The sequence below is a fragment of the Anguilla anguilla genome, chromosome 6 (genome assembly GCF_013347855.1).
Source record: "Anguilla anguilla isolate fAngAng1 chromosome 6, fAngAng1.pri, whole genome shotgun sequence".
Lineage (NCBI taxonomy): Eukaryota > Metazoa > Chordata > Actinopteri > Anguilliformes > Anguillidae > Anguilla > Anguilla anguilla.
The window spans coordinates 56120409-56137509 of record NC_049206.1 but is presented as its reverse complement, the minus strand read 5'-3'; the positions used below and the strand labels follow the sequence as shown (position 1 = coordinate 56137509).

General features: G+C 47.3%; 2 protein-coding genes across 4 annotated transcripts in view; one reads left to right on the top strand and one right to left on the bottom strand.

Annotated features, from left to right (window-relative positions):
* Positions 1 to 484: 484 nt before the first annotated feature.
* cep57l1 (centrosomal protein 57, like 1) lies at positions 485 to 6364 on the bottom strand. 3 transcript variants are annotated; one of them, XM_035421128.1, is made up of 11 exons: positions 6209 to 6364; positions 5351 to 5528; positions 4863 to 5042; positions 4582 to 4703; positions 4347 to 4463; positions 3885 to 3962; positions 3511 to 3603; positions 2804 to 2875; positions 2241 to 2470; positions 1518 to 1662; positions 485 to 1103 (listed from the first exon to the last, which is right to left on the bottom strand). In XM_035421128.1, the coding sequence occupies exons 1-11, from the start codon at positions 6227 to 6229 to the stop codon at positions 864 to 866; spliced, it is 1476 nt and encodes a 491-aa protein (XP_035277019.1). In that variant the 5' UTR covers positions 6230 to 6364; the 3' UTR covers positions 485 to 863. The 3 variants fall into 3 exon arrangements, with proteins under 3 accessions (XP_035277019.1, XP_035277021.1, XP_035277018.1); XM_035421130.1 differs by having other exon boundaries at positions 485 to 1109; positions 4863 to 5030; XM_035421127.1 differs by having other exon boundaries at positions 485 to 1109; positions 6209 to 6363.
* Positions 6365 to 7920: 1556 nt separating this feature from the next.
* The window catches only part of sesn1 (sestrin 1), a 52386-nt gene continuing 43205 nt past the window's right edge, over positions 7921 to 17101 (top strand). Inside the window, exons 1-2 of the mRNA XM_035421757.1 lie at positions 7921 to 8050; positions 8364 to 9511. Of these exons, the coding sequence (XP_035277648.1) occupies positions 9242 to 9511 (270 nt within the window). The 5' untranslated portion in view covers positions 7921 to 8050; positions 8364 to 9241. The remainder of the gene's footprint in view (positions 8051 to 8363; positions 9512 to 17101) is intronic.

The following is a 17101-nucleotide window of genomic DNA, read 5'->3' as shown; positions in this document are numbered from 1 at the left end:
GTTGGACTACACAGCGCCATCTACTGGATAGCAAAAATATTTATACGGTAATAAATACTATTTATATCATAAGGGACCCATTTCAAAAGCAGTTGTTTCCAAGCAGAATGTTTTCAAGATTGAATCAAGATTGTTTAAATATAAAAAAATTATTTTATTTAATATCCATCCCTGCCAGTCAGTGGTCAAATAGCTTCAACTGCATAATTTTGCCCAGTCTGAAATCCCAGCCAGGTGAAATGATACACCCCAAGGAAAGATAAATCACTACCATTTCCTTTTTAAATAAAGCACCTGGATCTTTAACGGTGAAACTTAATTTACAGTCGTACAACTCCGTTACTATGTCTAGTGGAGAGAAATTGCTTTAAAATTTTTACTTATTCAGCCATGTTACTTCAATTATACTATGTGCAAATAAGTCAATGGCAAATGTCTGTACTATGTGACCACTTACACTACGCTAATCACTTCAGGACAACATTTATATTTTTAAATAGGACTTTTTATTAATTATTAACATGCACATGAATAAAACTCTGCCATACATGCAAAAATACACCCGTAATTGTGATGGATGGATAAAATAAAAATAACGACACATTCCTGGCGTTCTTACGGAGCTCAAATGGAAACGTCCAGAATGGCTCAGAATAAAATCGTGAGGCTTTAATCCGCCAGCTTTCCTGAGCAGCGAGATGCATTCGCAGCGCAGGACGAGGAAGCAAAAAAATTCAATTACCAAACTCCATTATTGATGTTGGCCCCACACAGGGACAGCACTCCGGAACAGTGGCAAACAGCCCCCCCCCGTTGCCGTGGCAGAGTGGGGTGGATGGGCGGGGCTAATCCCAGAACAGCCTCTAAGTCTCCCATATGATGTCATCTTTCTGCAGATTGGTCTGGAGCCTCACCGGCCCCTTCAGCTGCGGCCGCTCGCTCCGGTTGCCCTGGCAACCCCCGCTGCCTCCTTTGCCCCGGGGGCGCCGGGGGGTGGTTCTGGGCGCCGGGGACGTGGCCCCGCCCCCGGAGGGTCCGATCCGGCCGTCGGCGCTGGCGGCCCTCGGCTTCGGGGCCCCGGACCTCCGCTTCAGCTTCAGCTTCTGCACCTGCCCAGTGGAGCCAGAGCGGTTCTGTGCACAGCTGCCCCGACGCAGGCAAACGCAGGCATAACGCATGTGGGGCTCCTGACTTTTAGTGCAGATGCATTATGGGTCGATAACCGCCTCGTCATGAGATGCTTCCATGGCGGTTTTGGGTGATCTACCTCTTTTTTTTGGGTCTAGTTTGCCATAACGCGTGTGTGCTTGTGCGTGTGTGTGCATTTGTGCGTGTGCAAGTGTGTTAGTGTACACAACGTGTCCGTGCTGTTAAAGGGACGTAGTGAATGGAGAAATAAAGAGAGCGGCAGTGTAAAATGCACCCCTGGAGGACCCGAACAAACCCCAGAGCCATCTCACTTGTGGGTACCTGGGACTCCCCTGCAGGACAGAGTGTGTGCCCCCCGTGTGACTCACCGCTAGCTGGTGCTTCTTCAGCTGGGAGATCTGAGCTCCCTTCTCCTCCATGCGCTTCACCAGGCAGTCCAGCTCCCGCTCCAGGTCCTCCCTCAAACCCCGCTTCTGCGTGTCCTCGATCTGCTGCACCAGCTCCTGGTGCTCACTGCAACGGCAGCGTGAACGTGCACAGGCACACGCGTGTGCACACGCAAGCACAAACATATAAAGTAATGCTTCTCCTCCTGGTTCCAAAACAATAGCAGCAAAAAAAAATCCACTGATGGCAATCGTGTTTAATTATAATTGTAAAGACTTGATTTCTCAATTCAAGCAAGACCCAATAAAGCAACAGGGCATATACTGAATGCAGAGACAGAGGCCTAAGGCCTACACTGAATGACTATTCTCAAAGAATGTTACTCGAAGTCAGTGAGAGACAAATTTCTAGCAGATAAGCACAGCACATTCATTTCACAGCACATTCATTTTTTAGTGAAGGAAAATCAGCATTTGAAACGGAGGAATCGGGACAGAGGAATCCAGAACCGGTAAATCAGCTTGCAGCTCTGCTTCGGCTTCCATCCCTTTCCTGCATGAGAGGAACCCGTGCAGCGTGTCTGCAGAGGCCCCTTTCGACCTTTACACCACGATGACCCGCACAGACCGGCTACTATGTCCCGTGACAGTTTAAGGGGAGGGGGGGGGGGAGGGGCGGGGAGTGTGACGGCAGGGGGCGCTTACAAACTCATCTGTCCCAGCTCGTCCTGCAGGGCCAGCAGCACCTCGGAGAGGTTGCCCAGGACGGGGGCCCCCTTGCTGCCGGACGGGGCCCTTCGGGGGCCGCCGCGGGTCTCCGAACCGGACCGGCGGAGGGGGTGGGCGCGGTCGCAGAGGTGGGGGGGGTGGTGGTGCTTCAGCATGTGCAGGACGCTCTGCACGTTGGCGCTCACCGAGTGACTGGGCCCGGTGGACTGGCGGGACGGGGGAGAAAGACAAAAAAATAAATAAAACAGAGCCGCCGTTTAGCGATGCAAAAGCGCCAACGACAATGGTGGCGGTATCAACCGCGTATCGCGAGAACAACAGGAAACAGAGACAGAACAGTACAGTACAGTACATACCGGCATGCACCTAGCACTGGCAGCACAGCACGCAAAGCCTCAAGATAACAGTACAGATCACACAGAGGGGGGAAAAAAACGCAACAGGGCAGCCCCACGCCACCGACGATGACGCTTCAAACACTCATCCTTGGACTGTCGGGACAAGGAACACGACACCGTTTTAAACGCGGCTTTACGTACTGTTCCAGCTACGAAGGGCATCTGCTTGGCCTTGGGGAAGGGGTGAGGCAGTGGAGCGACCGCAGCCGTTTTCTGACGAATAAAAAAGCACTCGTTATAAAACCCCGCATTAAAGGCCGTGTGTGTTATTCATCTGTTTATTTTTAGCCTTCCTCCAGTTTAGCATTTTTTTCCAGGCTATCGGACAGAAGGAAAGAGGCAGTTTCAGACACAGGGGAAGTGCCATGGCCGGGCATTGAGCTGTTGGCAGCACCGAGGGGGGGGGGGGGGACTTCTGTATGGACCGAATTGCGAGTCCGACCCAATGGACTGGATTGTCACAGGAGCACACTGGTCTGTGGGTGTTTAAACATGAGAATTCTGTTCAACTAGGATCACAGGTCTATTTTAACTGTACAAACTACTCAAGTTTTTAAAGTAAATAAGCTGAAACTATGTTTATTCTTGACCCACAAATGTGAGGTTTCCTAGGCATGTACATCTTGCAATTTAGCTGCAGTTTAAAAGCAAGCTGTTTTCTTGTGCCATTTGTCACGCACCGAGTTTGTAACTGAGGCGATGAAACTGGAGAAGTGCAGTGCCACCTACTGGTCATACAACAAAATACTCTTCTGACTGGGGGGAAAGAGCTAAGGAACTCATTTCTCACATCTCATCTTAAATTAACTAAGTAATCCGACATCAATGGTTAGCACTTCAGGCCTTACCCTTGGAAGGGGCTTCTTTGTTTTTCTTTTCTGTTTGACCCCAGCAGAAACAGAGGAATACAGAGCGTGGTTCTTTTCCAGGCTTCTTTGTAGCTTGAGTCCAGAATGAGGAACAAGAGATTAAAATGAACAATAACAATGATGCATTTTATCATGTACATTTGAATTCTCATAACTGAATGGAAAATAGTTTGAGTGGAGGGGGAAAAAAAGGGCGAAAACATTCCACACACGATTTTACAAAAATGCATTAAACTCTTAAAAACTTGCTTAAATTTCAAACAGTTGAGAATCTCACAGTGGTAGTTTGTGTGTGTGTGTGTGGTGGTACACACTGACAGTCCGTGTACACCATTACCTGGGTGAAAGCTTACCTCAGCCGCCTTCTCCTGTACGAGCTTTCGCTCGTGCTCCTCCTGCTGAAGCTTCTGTTCCAGAAGCTCAATCTTCCTCTGAGAGCAGAAGTAATAGCGATAATATGAATAAGCACAGCCAACAGAGTGTCAACCTCCCTCATCATATTCTAACAGTAGCACATGACAGCTTTTACATTTACTCCTACACAGGACACTAGTCCCTCGGCGAGTGAAAGAACCGCATTTAGCATTGCAAATTCCTATTAACACACCACGTTTGGACGTTGCTGGGAGACGAGAATCACTTTCTGTAGGAATGTCAGAACTGAATTTTAAACAATCCACACTCTTCAAAATGATTCAAACTGCCATAAACACAAAAGATCATTAAAAAATGTGGAGGATTTTTCATTTTCTTTGTGAAGACACAGAAAGCATAATAACTGACTGGTTTCACCACTGAGTGAACATCTTCTCTACCTCTGCTACAGACTGGGTGCTGCTCAACTTCAGACACTCTCTTTCAAGCATCTCCAGCTTCTGCAGCTGGACCTCAACTTCCGTTTGGTCCTTCCGCCTGTCTTTATGAAGAGACTCCTGCAAGGAGAGGGGAGAAAAGGCAGACAACAGACTGGAATTACACCCTGTGGAAAATTTGGCTCTGAGATAACCCTATGATGACCGTGCTGTGAAGCGCATGGTCAGCGGACGGCACCTGCTTCTGAACGACGGCGTTTCGGTCCTGCTCCGCCTTCTCCACCATCTTCCTCATGTAGTCCAGCTGCTTCTCCAGGAGCGAGCAACGGGCCTCCGCAGACTGCAGCTGCACAGCCAGCTCTACAGGAAAGCAGATACAACAACGCAGGCCGCTAACTCCTCAGAGCCGTGTGCACGCGGGTGCACGGAACAGCACCTCTCATTAACGCAGAACCGGGGGAAAAAAAACGAACAATCCGCAGCCCGCGTTCTGCAGAGCAGCAGAAGATTCCGCGTTACCTTGGTGCGGCCTGCCTTCCCTTCCCCCGGTGTCCCGCCCTCCCGGTTCTCGCTGGGCGGTTCTTCCGGCGTCCCTGTCCGCGAGCCGGCACAACTGATTGACGTTCCTCTCGGCCTGGACTCTCTCCAGCTCAAGCCGACGCATCTTCTCCTGTAGAGTCTTCAGGGCTGCAATCACCGCTGTCACATAACCGTCGCATTCATGGTCATTCCACCCAGACAATCCAGGAACGAATCCCTGTACTCATTCTAATTTATTTATTTATTTATATATATTTTTTTGCAATGTGCACTCAGAACATGCACTCTGAACATTCTTGGGTTGATTTCAAAACCATACACATTCTGTGAATATTTGTGTATACATTTTGGAATCATTAAATACATCACAGTGCTAGCCTGGGATCAATAAATTAGCTACTTGTTCCCAAAGACACTTTGCACTAGAGGGAATGGTTTCCGGTTGCATTGAGGCTGACCAGTCTCACCTTTGCTACCAGCGTCAGGTGATGCCCGATACATATGTATGTTGAATTCCTGCAGGTTCACGTTGTTTGTCACGGGGGCCGTTGGGACATCCTTGACAATTGAAGGTGACATTCTCTCCGGAGGGAGATGGAAACTTCCAAAGTAACTGTTTTTAAAGGGGGATCCTACACTGACGTTCTGAGAGAGGGAATAGTAACGCAGCGAGGGCATACATTTAAATTAGCTAGCGCATCATCTCATAAGCAGCAATAGCTAACCAACTAGTCTAAGTTAGCTGGTTAATGAACAAGATGAACATTTGTTGTAAACGTTGATTACAATAAAAAGTGTACAATTCGTAAAAACTATGAAAATGATAGAAAAATGCTAATCAAGGAGAAACCAAGGAAACCCTTGTTTTGGATTCACAGTATTTATGACGGTAACGTTAAACATCATTAGTATCAGCTGGGAAAGTAATTCGCTAGCTAACTTTTATCAGCTCTCACACTATGGAAAACAAGCTGACGTTACTTTCTTTGTATAGCTCGTATTTATAAATTATTAGCTTGCTAACCAGTACATCCTACTGTCTAACAATCTTTGTTTACTTCCGAACTTGTTTATAAGCTAACCATCCAATAAGTTGGTAACACTGGCCAGTGATATCAACATTAAACATGCTGCCTCGATGATGGTAGCTACACATCAAGCTATGGTTAGGTAAATACCTGAAGCCATCTGTCGGAGTCAACAAATTTAGCCGGCTAGCTAGATAACTAAAAAAATGAATTTAGTCTAGCTAGCTAGCTAGCGATTAACCAGACAACTCAGTAAAACAAGAGTTGATAGCTGTATAACTTCAAGAAAGCGCTTACTTGATCCTGGAGTGGTTCCATGGCAATTTTAGGAGATCTGCTAATTTGCAGTCCTCTAGCTGGCTAATTTAGCTGTACATACAGATCCAAACAGGGCACAACGACGTTCAAATTTCCCTCTTCTGCTGCCGCTCTTGAAGTTCAGCGACAAGGAACCGACTTCCGGTGACGAAAAAGGAAGGACAAATTCAAAATAAAAGTAATACGGTGCGGCGCTCTTATTTTGTTTATTATCACTGTTATTATTTCGCCAAAATTACAGAAAGCTTTGAAAATAACATGATCCTCGGTCCCAAAATGACTTCAAAAAATGTACCATTGGCATGTTGAGCTGCAAACATATAGAAAATACATAGCCTATATATAAGGTTAAGTTACAAGTAGAAATCAAGGACATGGTGAACAAATACAGGGGTCCTATTATGTAGCTAGCATTAATAATCTAAGTGAACTACTGTAGCAAGCATTTCAAGTACCACATCTTAGAGAGCAAGCATTCGCTAGCTACACCACATGGGTTCCAGTTCAAATGTCCATTATGAGCCCATGGCCAGTGCCCATCATTGCACGAATCGGGTCCACATAGTCAACACACAAGGATTTTCCAATGTAAAACCCACAGTGCTGGGGAAACTACTTCGAAAGTGTAGATGTAGAAACTATCAATTACTTAACACTGAAAGTAGATCAACTACCCATAAAGTCTGATTATGAACCATCCGGGCCTCACATGGTCATATTTGATTGGCTCATGTTTCAGAAATGAAAGTAACTGAATGAAGACGTGTCAGTAGCAAGAAAACAAGATACTATCACTCGAAATCACCATAATAAATGTAAAAAATAAATAAATAAAATAAATGCTGTGGCATAATTTATCTCACCTTCATGCCCTGCAGTTAATCGCATAAATTATGCAATTTTGCATGACACCAAGGATAGCTCAGTTGTGGAAATTCTAATGTCATGTGGTATAAAGAAATGCACATACACTCTCTCCATTTACGTTCTTCAGCATGATCATACCAACGATATAACGCACTGAACCTCAAGAATAGTGTATCCCAAAGCCCAGGTACGCAACACGCATGTGCATGTAAGCTTTTCCGTAGTAATATGCAATGTACAATAACGTTACATAACGTTACATTAAGTATGCATAGGCCAGCTGCTGATCGGGAAGCATTCTCTTACATAATAAAAAAAACGTGAAATATAATGCAGCATAACATTTCCAAGGAGTTTGTTGCGGTTTCATTCGTGAGTGTAACATCATAACATAATTCTATACATTTCGGTAGCCTACGTTTATGGTTGCATAATGTAGTGATGCTTGTTTCTGAAGCTGTTGTCTAGCTGTTTTGAAACAATGCCACTTCTCAATCACCATTTTACAGCATTTATAAGAAAAGAATGAAACAAAAGATTGATAAACGTGAAACGGTGGGGGGCGTGTACCCTTGCAGAAAACTTCAGCTTTCCAGATAAACAAGTTAAAGGAGGGTCTCCATAGCGGACGAGCTTACATTTTTTAGTGAGCTGTAGTTTTAAGAAACGCTTTGTATCGTTTCATCTTACGGATACTGTTGACCAAATAAACCCTAAGTCCCAGCGTTCACTTTAACCCTGACCGAGAAAAACGCAACGCCCTTTACAGCGCTAATTGGTTCAGTGGCACAAAACGCCCGCCTACGATGCATTCTCTGAAGCGGTATTGGACAAATGAAACTGTCGATCCGACACCAATCTCGTGCACCACGCTCATTCTGAACGACTGCACACTGCCAGTGTAGAAGGTAAAGCGAATAGGCGCTGCCAATGAGTTCGTGGTGAAAAGCAGAGGTGAGTGGATTAGCTAATATTGATTGAATAATGCTTGTGCCTGCTTTGTAGTGAAAGTTTTGGCGATGTTCACTAATGAAAACAGCGCATACAGTTAGCAAATGTGCTAACGTTAACCTTCTTAGCTTGTCTCAGAGTTTGTTTGCGACTGAATAAAGTTGGTAGTCTAAACCATATCTTTCTGACTCTAATTGTTAAAATTGGATGAATTGATAGCTAACGTAAATATATTTATTTTGTTGCATGCTTAAATTGTGTGTGGTTTCTTTTATGTATCTGCATTCACATGCAAATCATTTGTTTTTCTCCACAGGAAAACGTGTTGAAGCAAGCCTATCATGCAAAGTGCAAAACATATCGACTATATTAGCGAACGTTAGTTCTGTTATAGTCTACTACAGCGTTAGCTGCAGCAAATTAATCGTTAGTTGTCGGCCGTTATAGCAAGCTATCTGACGTTATACACGACATATCAACCAGCCAGACAAGTATTCTAGCTTGTTAATGCACTGATATGGCAAACATTGATTTTGCAGGAATATTCATTCTACTATGTTTGGTTATTACCGAATTTTCTTGAATAGTCGAACTCTTGTGTATTTTTTTTATTTCAAATAATTTGGTTCATCATTTATCAACACTGTAATTTAAGAAGTGGAATTAATAGTAGGTGGTTTCAATCCTGATTACTCCCCGGTCATAGTCTTGGAAGTTTTAAGATATGTCCGTTATTGCAAATTCCTTGCTATCGATAGCCAGTTAACGTTTACAGAAGGCGGACAATTTTGGCCGAATGCCTTTTACTCGATAGCCTATGGAGCAAGTCCAGTGAACTAGCCGACTAGCTTAGTAAGTTAGCTAATGTGGGAAATATTAATGTTCGAGATAGACTGTTAAAGTTAGCGTGATTGTCTTGGAAGATAGCTGGATGCTGTACCTAGTCTCTTTTGCTGTGTGTATTATTACTGTTAGCAAGCGACTTATGTAACCCGATAGCAGTGACAGAACATCTAAAACATTCGAAACGTTGAGATATTTGCTAAGATTTGCATCCATCTGCACACGATTTGATGTCGACCAGCAAAAAAACGAATACTATTTAAATAGTAAAGTTAGTGCTGTGATCGCTGAGAAACTGTGAAGAAGAACAGCGTTAGTTTTTGTTAGCTTGGCTGACAGATCGCAAGCAGGATGGATGTTATTGATCCTGCGGAGCGGTGGGGCGCATTGGCCAGCAAAGACGAAAACTCCCGAGATCTGGCGATGGAAACAATAAGGCAAGAAGTGATGAGGTGCGTCGAAAACATAGGGCCAATCGGAGAGGTATCCTCGCCTCCCGCCTCCGCGGCCGTCTCTCAGTTTGAGCTGAACGCCGTGCTGGCCCGTCTGCTGATGTTGTCCAAGAGATGTCCCTACGCTGACGTCAGAGAGAAATGCGCCTGGGTGCTGCAGAACGTCCAGGTAGGAGAACAAAAACACCGTTGAGATGCATAGGGATGCGGTCTGATAGAGCATCAACACGTCATGTCCTTATTGTGCATGGCATTTTCATGTGTTTGAAAAACAGTGTTGCTGTTTTTATTTTGTTCGTGAAATAACGGTAAAGTGGGCGAAGGAACAAGGTACATACAGAGTGCGAGTTTTACCTGTTTATTCAATAAAGATGGGAAATGTACATGTTAGTTTAACGTTTGGTAACACAAATGGCACTATGACAAAACAATAGTAGAGATTTGTGTAATATTGTGTTGTGTATCCTACAACAAAGTCTCTCTTGGAGAAAACTGAGTTAATTCCTCTCAGCATTTTCAGAAACTTCTGTGTCACATTTGGCAACAAGATCATTTTAAATGAAAAAAAAAGAAACAGCCATGCTGCCCTATATTAAGGGTGTCAGGCACAATGATTAATTTATTTGAGTGTCTCTACAGTGTAGCCCAATTGCAAGGGAGTGAGAAAGAGAGAAAATGAAGCTGCTTCGCTAGCTGTAAACAGAGGGCATGCTAGTCACCAGCTGGCATTCGCAGATGATGCTCAGCCGCTGTAGAGTTTTTTTTTTGTTTTTTTTTGCCAGCAGTCATAATTGTGAACCATAGTGTATTTCTGCGTCAGATCTGACGGAGATCGCTCGCCCTTTTACACAAGGACCTAGTTCAGAAGAGCACTACAGACAGCCCGTTAGAATCATCTCTAATATGCCTCTTCTGTCTTCTGCAAAGCCCCCTATGGACATGGGTTGTGTGCGTGTGGGTGTGCGTACATGTGCGCGTGTGCGGCGACTGTCATAACGGCTTTATCTTGATATAAATGCGCACTCTCGCATTCTCATATCCTGACATTGAGCACCGCCGTCAGATCCTTTTATCTTTCAGACTCATAACTGCAGGCTGTGGGTCTCTCAGCCAGTGAAAAAGCAGGCGAATGTTACTGGCCGAACGTCAAATCCGTATTAACGCGCAGTTCGCTTTCCGCTTCTCTGTTGTTTGGATTTTGTTCAATGTCAGCTGAGATGTTCCTGTCTAGTCATACTGAATATATCCAGGGTACACGCCCCCCTCTCCCCCAAACAGACACACACACACACACGCTGTATATGCAATGTGAACCTGGCAGCTGTGGCTGTGAGCTTCGGCTTGGCTGGAATGCACCAGTGGGTTTGTCCTCCGTTTGGTGCTCTGCATATTCAGGGAGGGTTTTTATTTATTTATTTATTTATTTATTTATTTATTTATTTATTTATTTATTTATTTATTTTATTTATTTTTGTAGGCCGGTCAGAGTCTCTGGCGTGTTGTCTTCCGAGCTCCTTTGCTAATAAACACTCATGTGCGATTCATTACCCGCATGCTGACCATTCTCATCCTTGACCTGCAGCTGAAATGGAACACAACAGACTGTTTACCAGTAAGGCAATCTGAAGTCTTTGGAGCAGTCATTTCTCTGCTTCCGTCAGATTTATTATTATTGTTGTTATGTTATTATTGGTATTAATTTAGTGTGGAACATTTTAGCGTGCATTGCAATTTGTAAATGTCTGATAGAGGTATTAGGGTTTCAGGATACAGGACAGCGCTCACGGTTGTTTTCATAACCCGGGCTAACAGAGACTCTGCAGAGAAGGGACTGAACTGTTTGTTCATTGTTTTTTGCGTCTCTCTTGCTTACTGTATCGGTACCCAAAAAAATTCTGCAGACTGCGCTTCTGTCCCGTGGATTATGCGATCTGCGGCTGGAGATTGATGAAATGAGGTCGGATGTGCACTGAGAAAGGGGCTGCTTTTTTAAAAAAAAAATAAAAAATTTGCCACTGAACCCCAGAAATTCTGTGCAACATCAGGTGATGTGCTGTGACTGGATTTTGTAAACAACCTGTGATACCTAACATTTGCCATGCCATTCAGTTCATTGCTTGTGGATGTGTGGACGGATGCTAATGCAGATTTAGCATAGCATATGGTTCAGCCGCACAACACACAGCACCCACCCGCTACCTCCTCCCTCCCTCCCTCCCTCCGTATTCTGTATATTAACGGCACATTCTAGGTGTCTGTTCCATGACCTATATGCAGTTCGTACGGATGGCGGAATCTCATAATGTGTGGCACGCATAGAGTTACCGGAGACCTCCTCGCAATCCCACAATGCACTTCTCCACAGACCAGCCCAGTCCAGTCAGAGCTTAGAGGAGAAAAAAAAAAAAACTAGGTCAGTTTCAGACTGATGAAAATTATTCATAGACTTTTTAATGTTGTATTTTTAAAACTTTTATTTGTATCGCAATGCTTCTCTGAGAGTCACAGCTGTTGACCATTGGCTGTTCAGCGAAAGGTTGAGACGTTGAGGAGAGAAAGAAGTCCGCTTTATTTGGGGCTTCCTTTTTTTGTTTTCACGGATGAAGTCATCTCCAGGACCAGCTGAATTTTTTAAAACTTTGTAGTCACCGAAAGGAAATGTCACATAATATCATTAATCATTAATCAAGTACGTGTCTTCCATTTTATCACTGTTCTGTACACACACACACACATAAATATACTGACATATTCATGACATAGGAATTCTGTATATAGTGTGTGAATAGAGATTTTTTGTCATTTTTGCTAACTGTGAGCACAATATAAGAAATAAAAAATAAACCGTGTGTGTTTGCCTGTGCAGTACTGTGTTTGCCTGTGCGGTACAGTGTTTGCCTGTGCAGTACTGTGTTTGTCTGTGCAGTCTGTGTTTGCCTGTGCAGTACCTTGTTTGCCTGTGCAGTCTGTGTTTTCCTGTGCAGTCTGTGTTTGCCTGTGCAGTACTGTGTTTGTCTGTGCGGTACTGTATTTGCCTGTGCAGTACTGTGTTTGCCTGTGCAGTACAGTGTTTGCCTGTGCAGTACAGTGTTTGTCTGTGCAGTCTGTGTTTGCCTGTGCAGTACTGTGTTTGCCTGTGCAGTACAGTGTTTGCCTGTGTGCAGTCTGTGTTTGCCTGTGCAGTACTGTTTGTCTGTGCGGTACTGTATTTGCCTGTGCAGTACTGTGTTTGCCTGTGCAGTACTGTGTTTGCCTGTGCAGTCTGTGTTTTCCTGTGCAGTCTGGGTAGGCTGGGCGTTTCTAGGCAGTGCATAGTTACAGTGGGGATCTCTTACCATTAGCCTAAATACCGCACTGGCTTATTTATGGCACTGTTAGACAAGACCAAATGTAGCACTTGTGTTCCATGTTTCTTTATTTGAAAGTGTGTGTGCTTGTGCACCCCTGAAACCAATCAATTAGATGTGAATTATTAATTATTGCAGAGCCCATCACAGTAGTATGTTGGCAGCTGTTATTCATTTTTTTTAATTTTTTTTTTTTACATCCAACACAAAGAAAGAGGTATGTTAATAAGCAAAGACAAGACATGATAATGTAGAGGGTGACATTCCTCTTTGGGTCAGCAGTTGATCCTGGGTCCCAAATGCCTTTGCGAACTTTCATCGGGTAGCGGTACAAAAACACAGCGGGGGCCAATCTGTACCTGATACGGTGGTCCCGTGCAATCTCTCTGAGGGGTCCTGTACAGTCGGAGCGTGTTTGTTCAGAACGCACTGATTTGAGCTTCGCTGTAGAGGAGCGTTCGGGGCAGGAACGCGTACTGTTTTACGGTCGATGTTTTAAAAAGTCTCGAAAGTCAGCCGTCGCCTTGGGGACTGCACTGATGACTCTTTTAGAATGACCCCCTTTGTCCTGTCAGTTTATTTTTTTTCTTTTTCATGTGTGGAATGTGTTTTCCGTCAGCCGTCTCCTGTTTGATTGACATGTAGCGTCTATGACACGGTGCTCAGTGGAATCCTTGTCTCAAACCTTTTTTTGTCTGTCGAATGTTTTTCTCGGCCTTGACGTAAATCCCGCGAGTTGGGAGGTTGGGAGTCGGCCCAATCGCGGATCCCGGTCGCCGGCGAATCTCGCCGAGCGGATTATCGCCCGCACGCGCGGTGCCGCCGCGGCCGGGGCGATGACGTCTGTCGCCGGGGGGGATATTAAAGCGGCTTGACCTTCACTCTCCCTGGAAAGCAGAGTCGTAAAACCCAGAGAGCGCTCCGCTTAATTTCCGTATCCGTCCACTGGCTTTTGTGACTGTGAAAGTGTCAGTTGCGCTGGTTCTTCTGGGTAGTATTTGCTGAGCTCTGTAGCTTTGCTAGCTTTGGTTCGCTGTGTCCCGCAGGATCGTTGATGTCCCGGCAGGCCCGAAGGCCGGCGTGCATCCGGGCCGGTCGGTCAGGAGCACCTCGGCGGCCTGCGGCTCCACGATTCGCTCGGGCCAAAACGGCGGCGGCTCCGTTTGGCGGCTCTCGAGCGCCGACGCCCTCTCGCTCAAAACTCACTCCTGAAAGCGCTCCTGAATCGCGCAGGCTCCCGTGCCGAGCGGCGCGACGCGGCGTGGCGTTCCCGTCTCGCCGTGAGCCGCCTCACGGGAAGTGCGTACGTCTCTAACGCCGCTGTCGCTCGTCTTCTCGCTTGCTCGCACGCGGCGACTCCCGTCAGCGGCTCCGGCGGCCGAACCTGACCGCGGCCGCGCGCCGGTCTCTGGAGGACAGACGCAATCGGCGCTATCTTTAAAAACGAACAAACAAACGAACAAACGGCGTAAACGGGCAGGCCCCGCTATCCGCTGAGATAGGACACGCAGGGGGCGGAATGTCGGGAGGGGAGGGGAGGGGGGGGAGGGGGGGAAGTCCCCCCCCCCCCGTGTGTTAGCGGTGTTAGTGGAGCGCTAGCGTCTGAGGCTGTCCCTCCTGGCCTGTGTGTGATGTCATGTTTTCATGCGCTTGCATCGCCTTGTCCTACGACGAGAGAGTTTACCATCTTAGCAGTGCGTAAATGGATGGACATCTCAAAAAGGGATGTGTTTAATATCCAACACACTTTTTGTGTTACTACTTTTGTGTTGCTTTCAGCAGGTTTTATGTCGAAGTCACTACTTTCGTGATGCAAATATACAAAGGGAGACTTTTTAGCACAGGCTGTGTTGAAAGTAACACAAAATGTGTTGTCCTTAACTAGACACGGATGTGTGTTTAAAAAAAAAATAAAACGACACATTTTGTGTTGCGTTTTTTTCCCTCCTGGGTTTACGCAGCGAAGTGACCGTGACCTCGTCGGATCGTCTGGGTTATTTGTCTGTGTCGAGCGCAGGGAAGGTGCGTGAGGTTTGGCAGTCGGCCAAAGTCACCGCACCGCACCGCCCGCGCCTCTCTCGGGTCTGTCGGAGTGACGCACGTCGTCGCCGCCGGTTACGAGGTGAACTGGAATACCAGCAGGCCCGTGCCCGAGATAACGGTCCTCTACTGTCTGGTTCTCGCCCCCGAGTTGCTCTGTGTGCGCTCTGCTTCACGTCCGGTTCTCTTCGCACGTCGCTCGCGCGGATGTCTGCGGTGGAGTCGCCCGTCTGTGAAGCTTTAGTCCGGAGTTTAACGAGCTGTCGCCAGGGCCGCGGTGCCCCTGGGTCGTGCCTCGTGGTGCTTGTTGACAGGTCCGTGCTCGAGGCTTATTTTGGGTGCTGGGGGAAAAAAGGCGAATGGCCCACCCCCCCCCCCCCCCCCCCCAAGCTGCCCCCCCTTCCCTGGTGGCTCAAGTGGAAAAACACTGTGGATCCCCCTCAGCTGCTCAGTCACCTCTTTTCTGGGGGGGGGGGGTGGATTAAAATCTGTGTGTTTCTGGGAAGTCATTTCTATACGGGCCCCTGCACTGTGTAGTGTTGCAGTGGTTTCTTCATGCCTTAATTTCAGTGTATTTTCAGAATGTCCCTGTTCTGCAGGGGACGGTTCAGCTCAGCTACAGTGCTGCCGACCCCTGACCCCTGACCCCCGACCCCTGTGTGGAGACTGGGGCAGTGGTAGGGGTCGCGTGGCTCTCCTCCTCGGATCAGCCCCCACCCTCCCCGTACTGCCCCAATTTAGGTCACTACGGTCTGCACTGACCTGGAGGCCCCTTAAGTCCTTTAAATCGTGTGTGTGTGTGTGTGTGTGCGTGCCCATTAGGGGCCACAAAATCTGCAGACTCAGCATACTGATGTGTGTGTGTTCATGTGTGTGTGTATGTATGTGTGCGTGCGTGTGTATGTGTGCGTGTGTGTATGCGTGTGTGTGTATGTGTGCGTGTGTGTATGTGTGCGTGTGTATGCGTGTGTGTGTATGTGTGCGTGCGTGTGTATGTGTGCGTGCGTGTGTATGTGTGCGTGTGTGTATGCGTGTGTGTGTATGTGTGCGCGTGTGTGTGTGTGTGTGTGTGCGTGTGCGTGCATACACGTTTCTCCCCCCTTCCCCATAGAAGTACTATCTTAGGAAGTCCTAATGGAAATCGAAGGAATTCCCTCAGGACTTCTCTGCTTTAGAGCGTCCTCTTGTTTTGACGGCTACTTATCCTTGTATCTGTTTATCTTTTTTTTTCCCCCCTCCAAATGGGATAAGTACCGCTTCAGGCTCCTCCTCCCACCTCCTGCAACAATTCCTGGGAATTCCGGGCGTGCATTCTGGGGGGAAAAAAGCACGCAGTGGCTGGGCTGGAGGACTGAGCAGCTCACTCGGGAGGGGTGCACAGACTTAGGGCGTCCGATCAGCCCGGAGAGAGAGAGAGGCGAGCGAGCGCCCCGTCCCACCCCGCTGTTCGCCCATCCGCCCCCCCCCACGGGACCGCCAGACGCATCCGCGGCGGGGTTAGCCACCGGATCGCGCTGATGCGTCCCTGCTGTTCGGGCTCCGGGCTGTTTTCCTTTCCCCCGCCAAAGCGCCGCTCCGATCCTCCGGGGTCCGTCCGTCCGCGGCGGCGGCTTCCGCCCGTCCCGCCGAGCCGAGCGGCGCTCCCTGTATGCGGAGCGCTCCCTAAAACAAAACTTACCGGTTCGCCATGGCCACCCGCCGCACACCTGCTCAGAGCGCTGGATTCAGGCTGTCGTTAAAAAACACATTTTAAATACCCTGTCAGTTTTTTTTTCCCCCTCCTGTTAAACATCGGTACTTAGTTTTAAAGTCTATTCAGTCTGTGTTTATTGAGACGTTTTATGTTTTGGACGGTGTCCACGGCTATTAAGAGTGAATGTTTTATGCGCTTGGAGCAGGGATTAGTCTGCTGACTCGGGGGCGGGGGGGGGGGGGGGGGGTTTGGGGGGGGGGTGTAGGTAGACTGTAGCGTTTCCGTGGCGCTCTGTCTCGGGCCGGGGGTTAAAGGTCAACTCGGGGTGCGTCTGTGGTCGATTAACTCGCCTGTGCGCACCTGGAATCGTGGGCGGGGATCCTTTACGGAGATTTGATATCTGAAATGGGCTGGGATATTAAACATGGGAGAAAAGAAAAAAAAGAAAAAAATCCCAGCATGCCCCAGGTTTCCACGGCGCGTCCAGATGGTCGGGGGCCGGCCGCGTGCGGTTCGCGCAGGTTTTTTTCCACGGCCCGGCGCGGTCACATGACCTCCCTGTGCCGCCCCTCTGCTGAGTGTTTTTTTTTCCCTTGTGTACATGTCAACTGGACTGCCCTGGCTAAATATGCCTCTTTTTGCCACCGTGGGCTGCTTACACCTTGTCACATCCTGTACT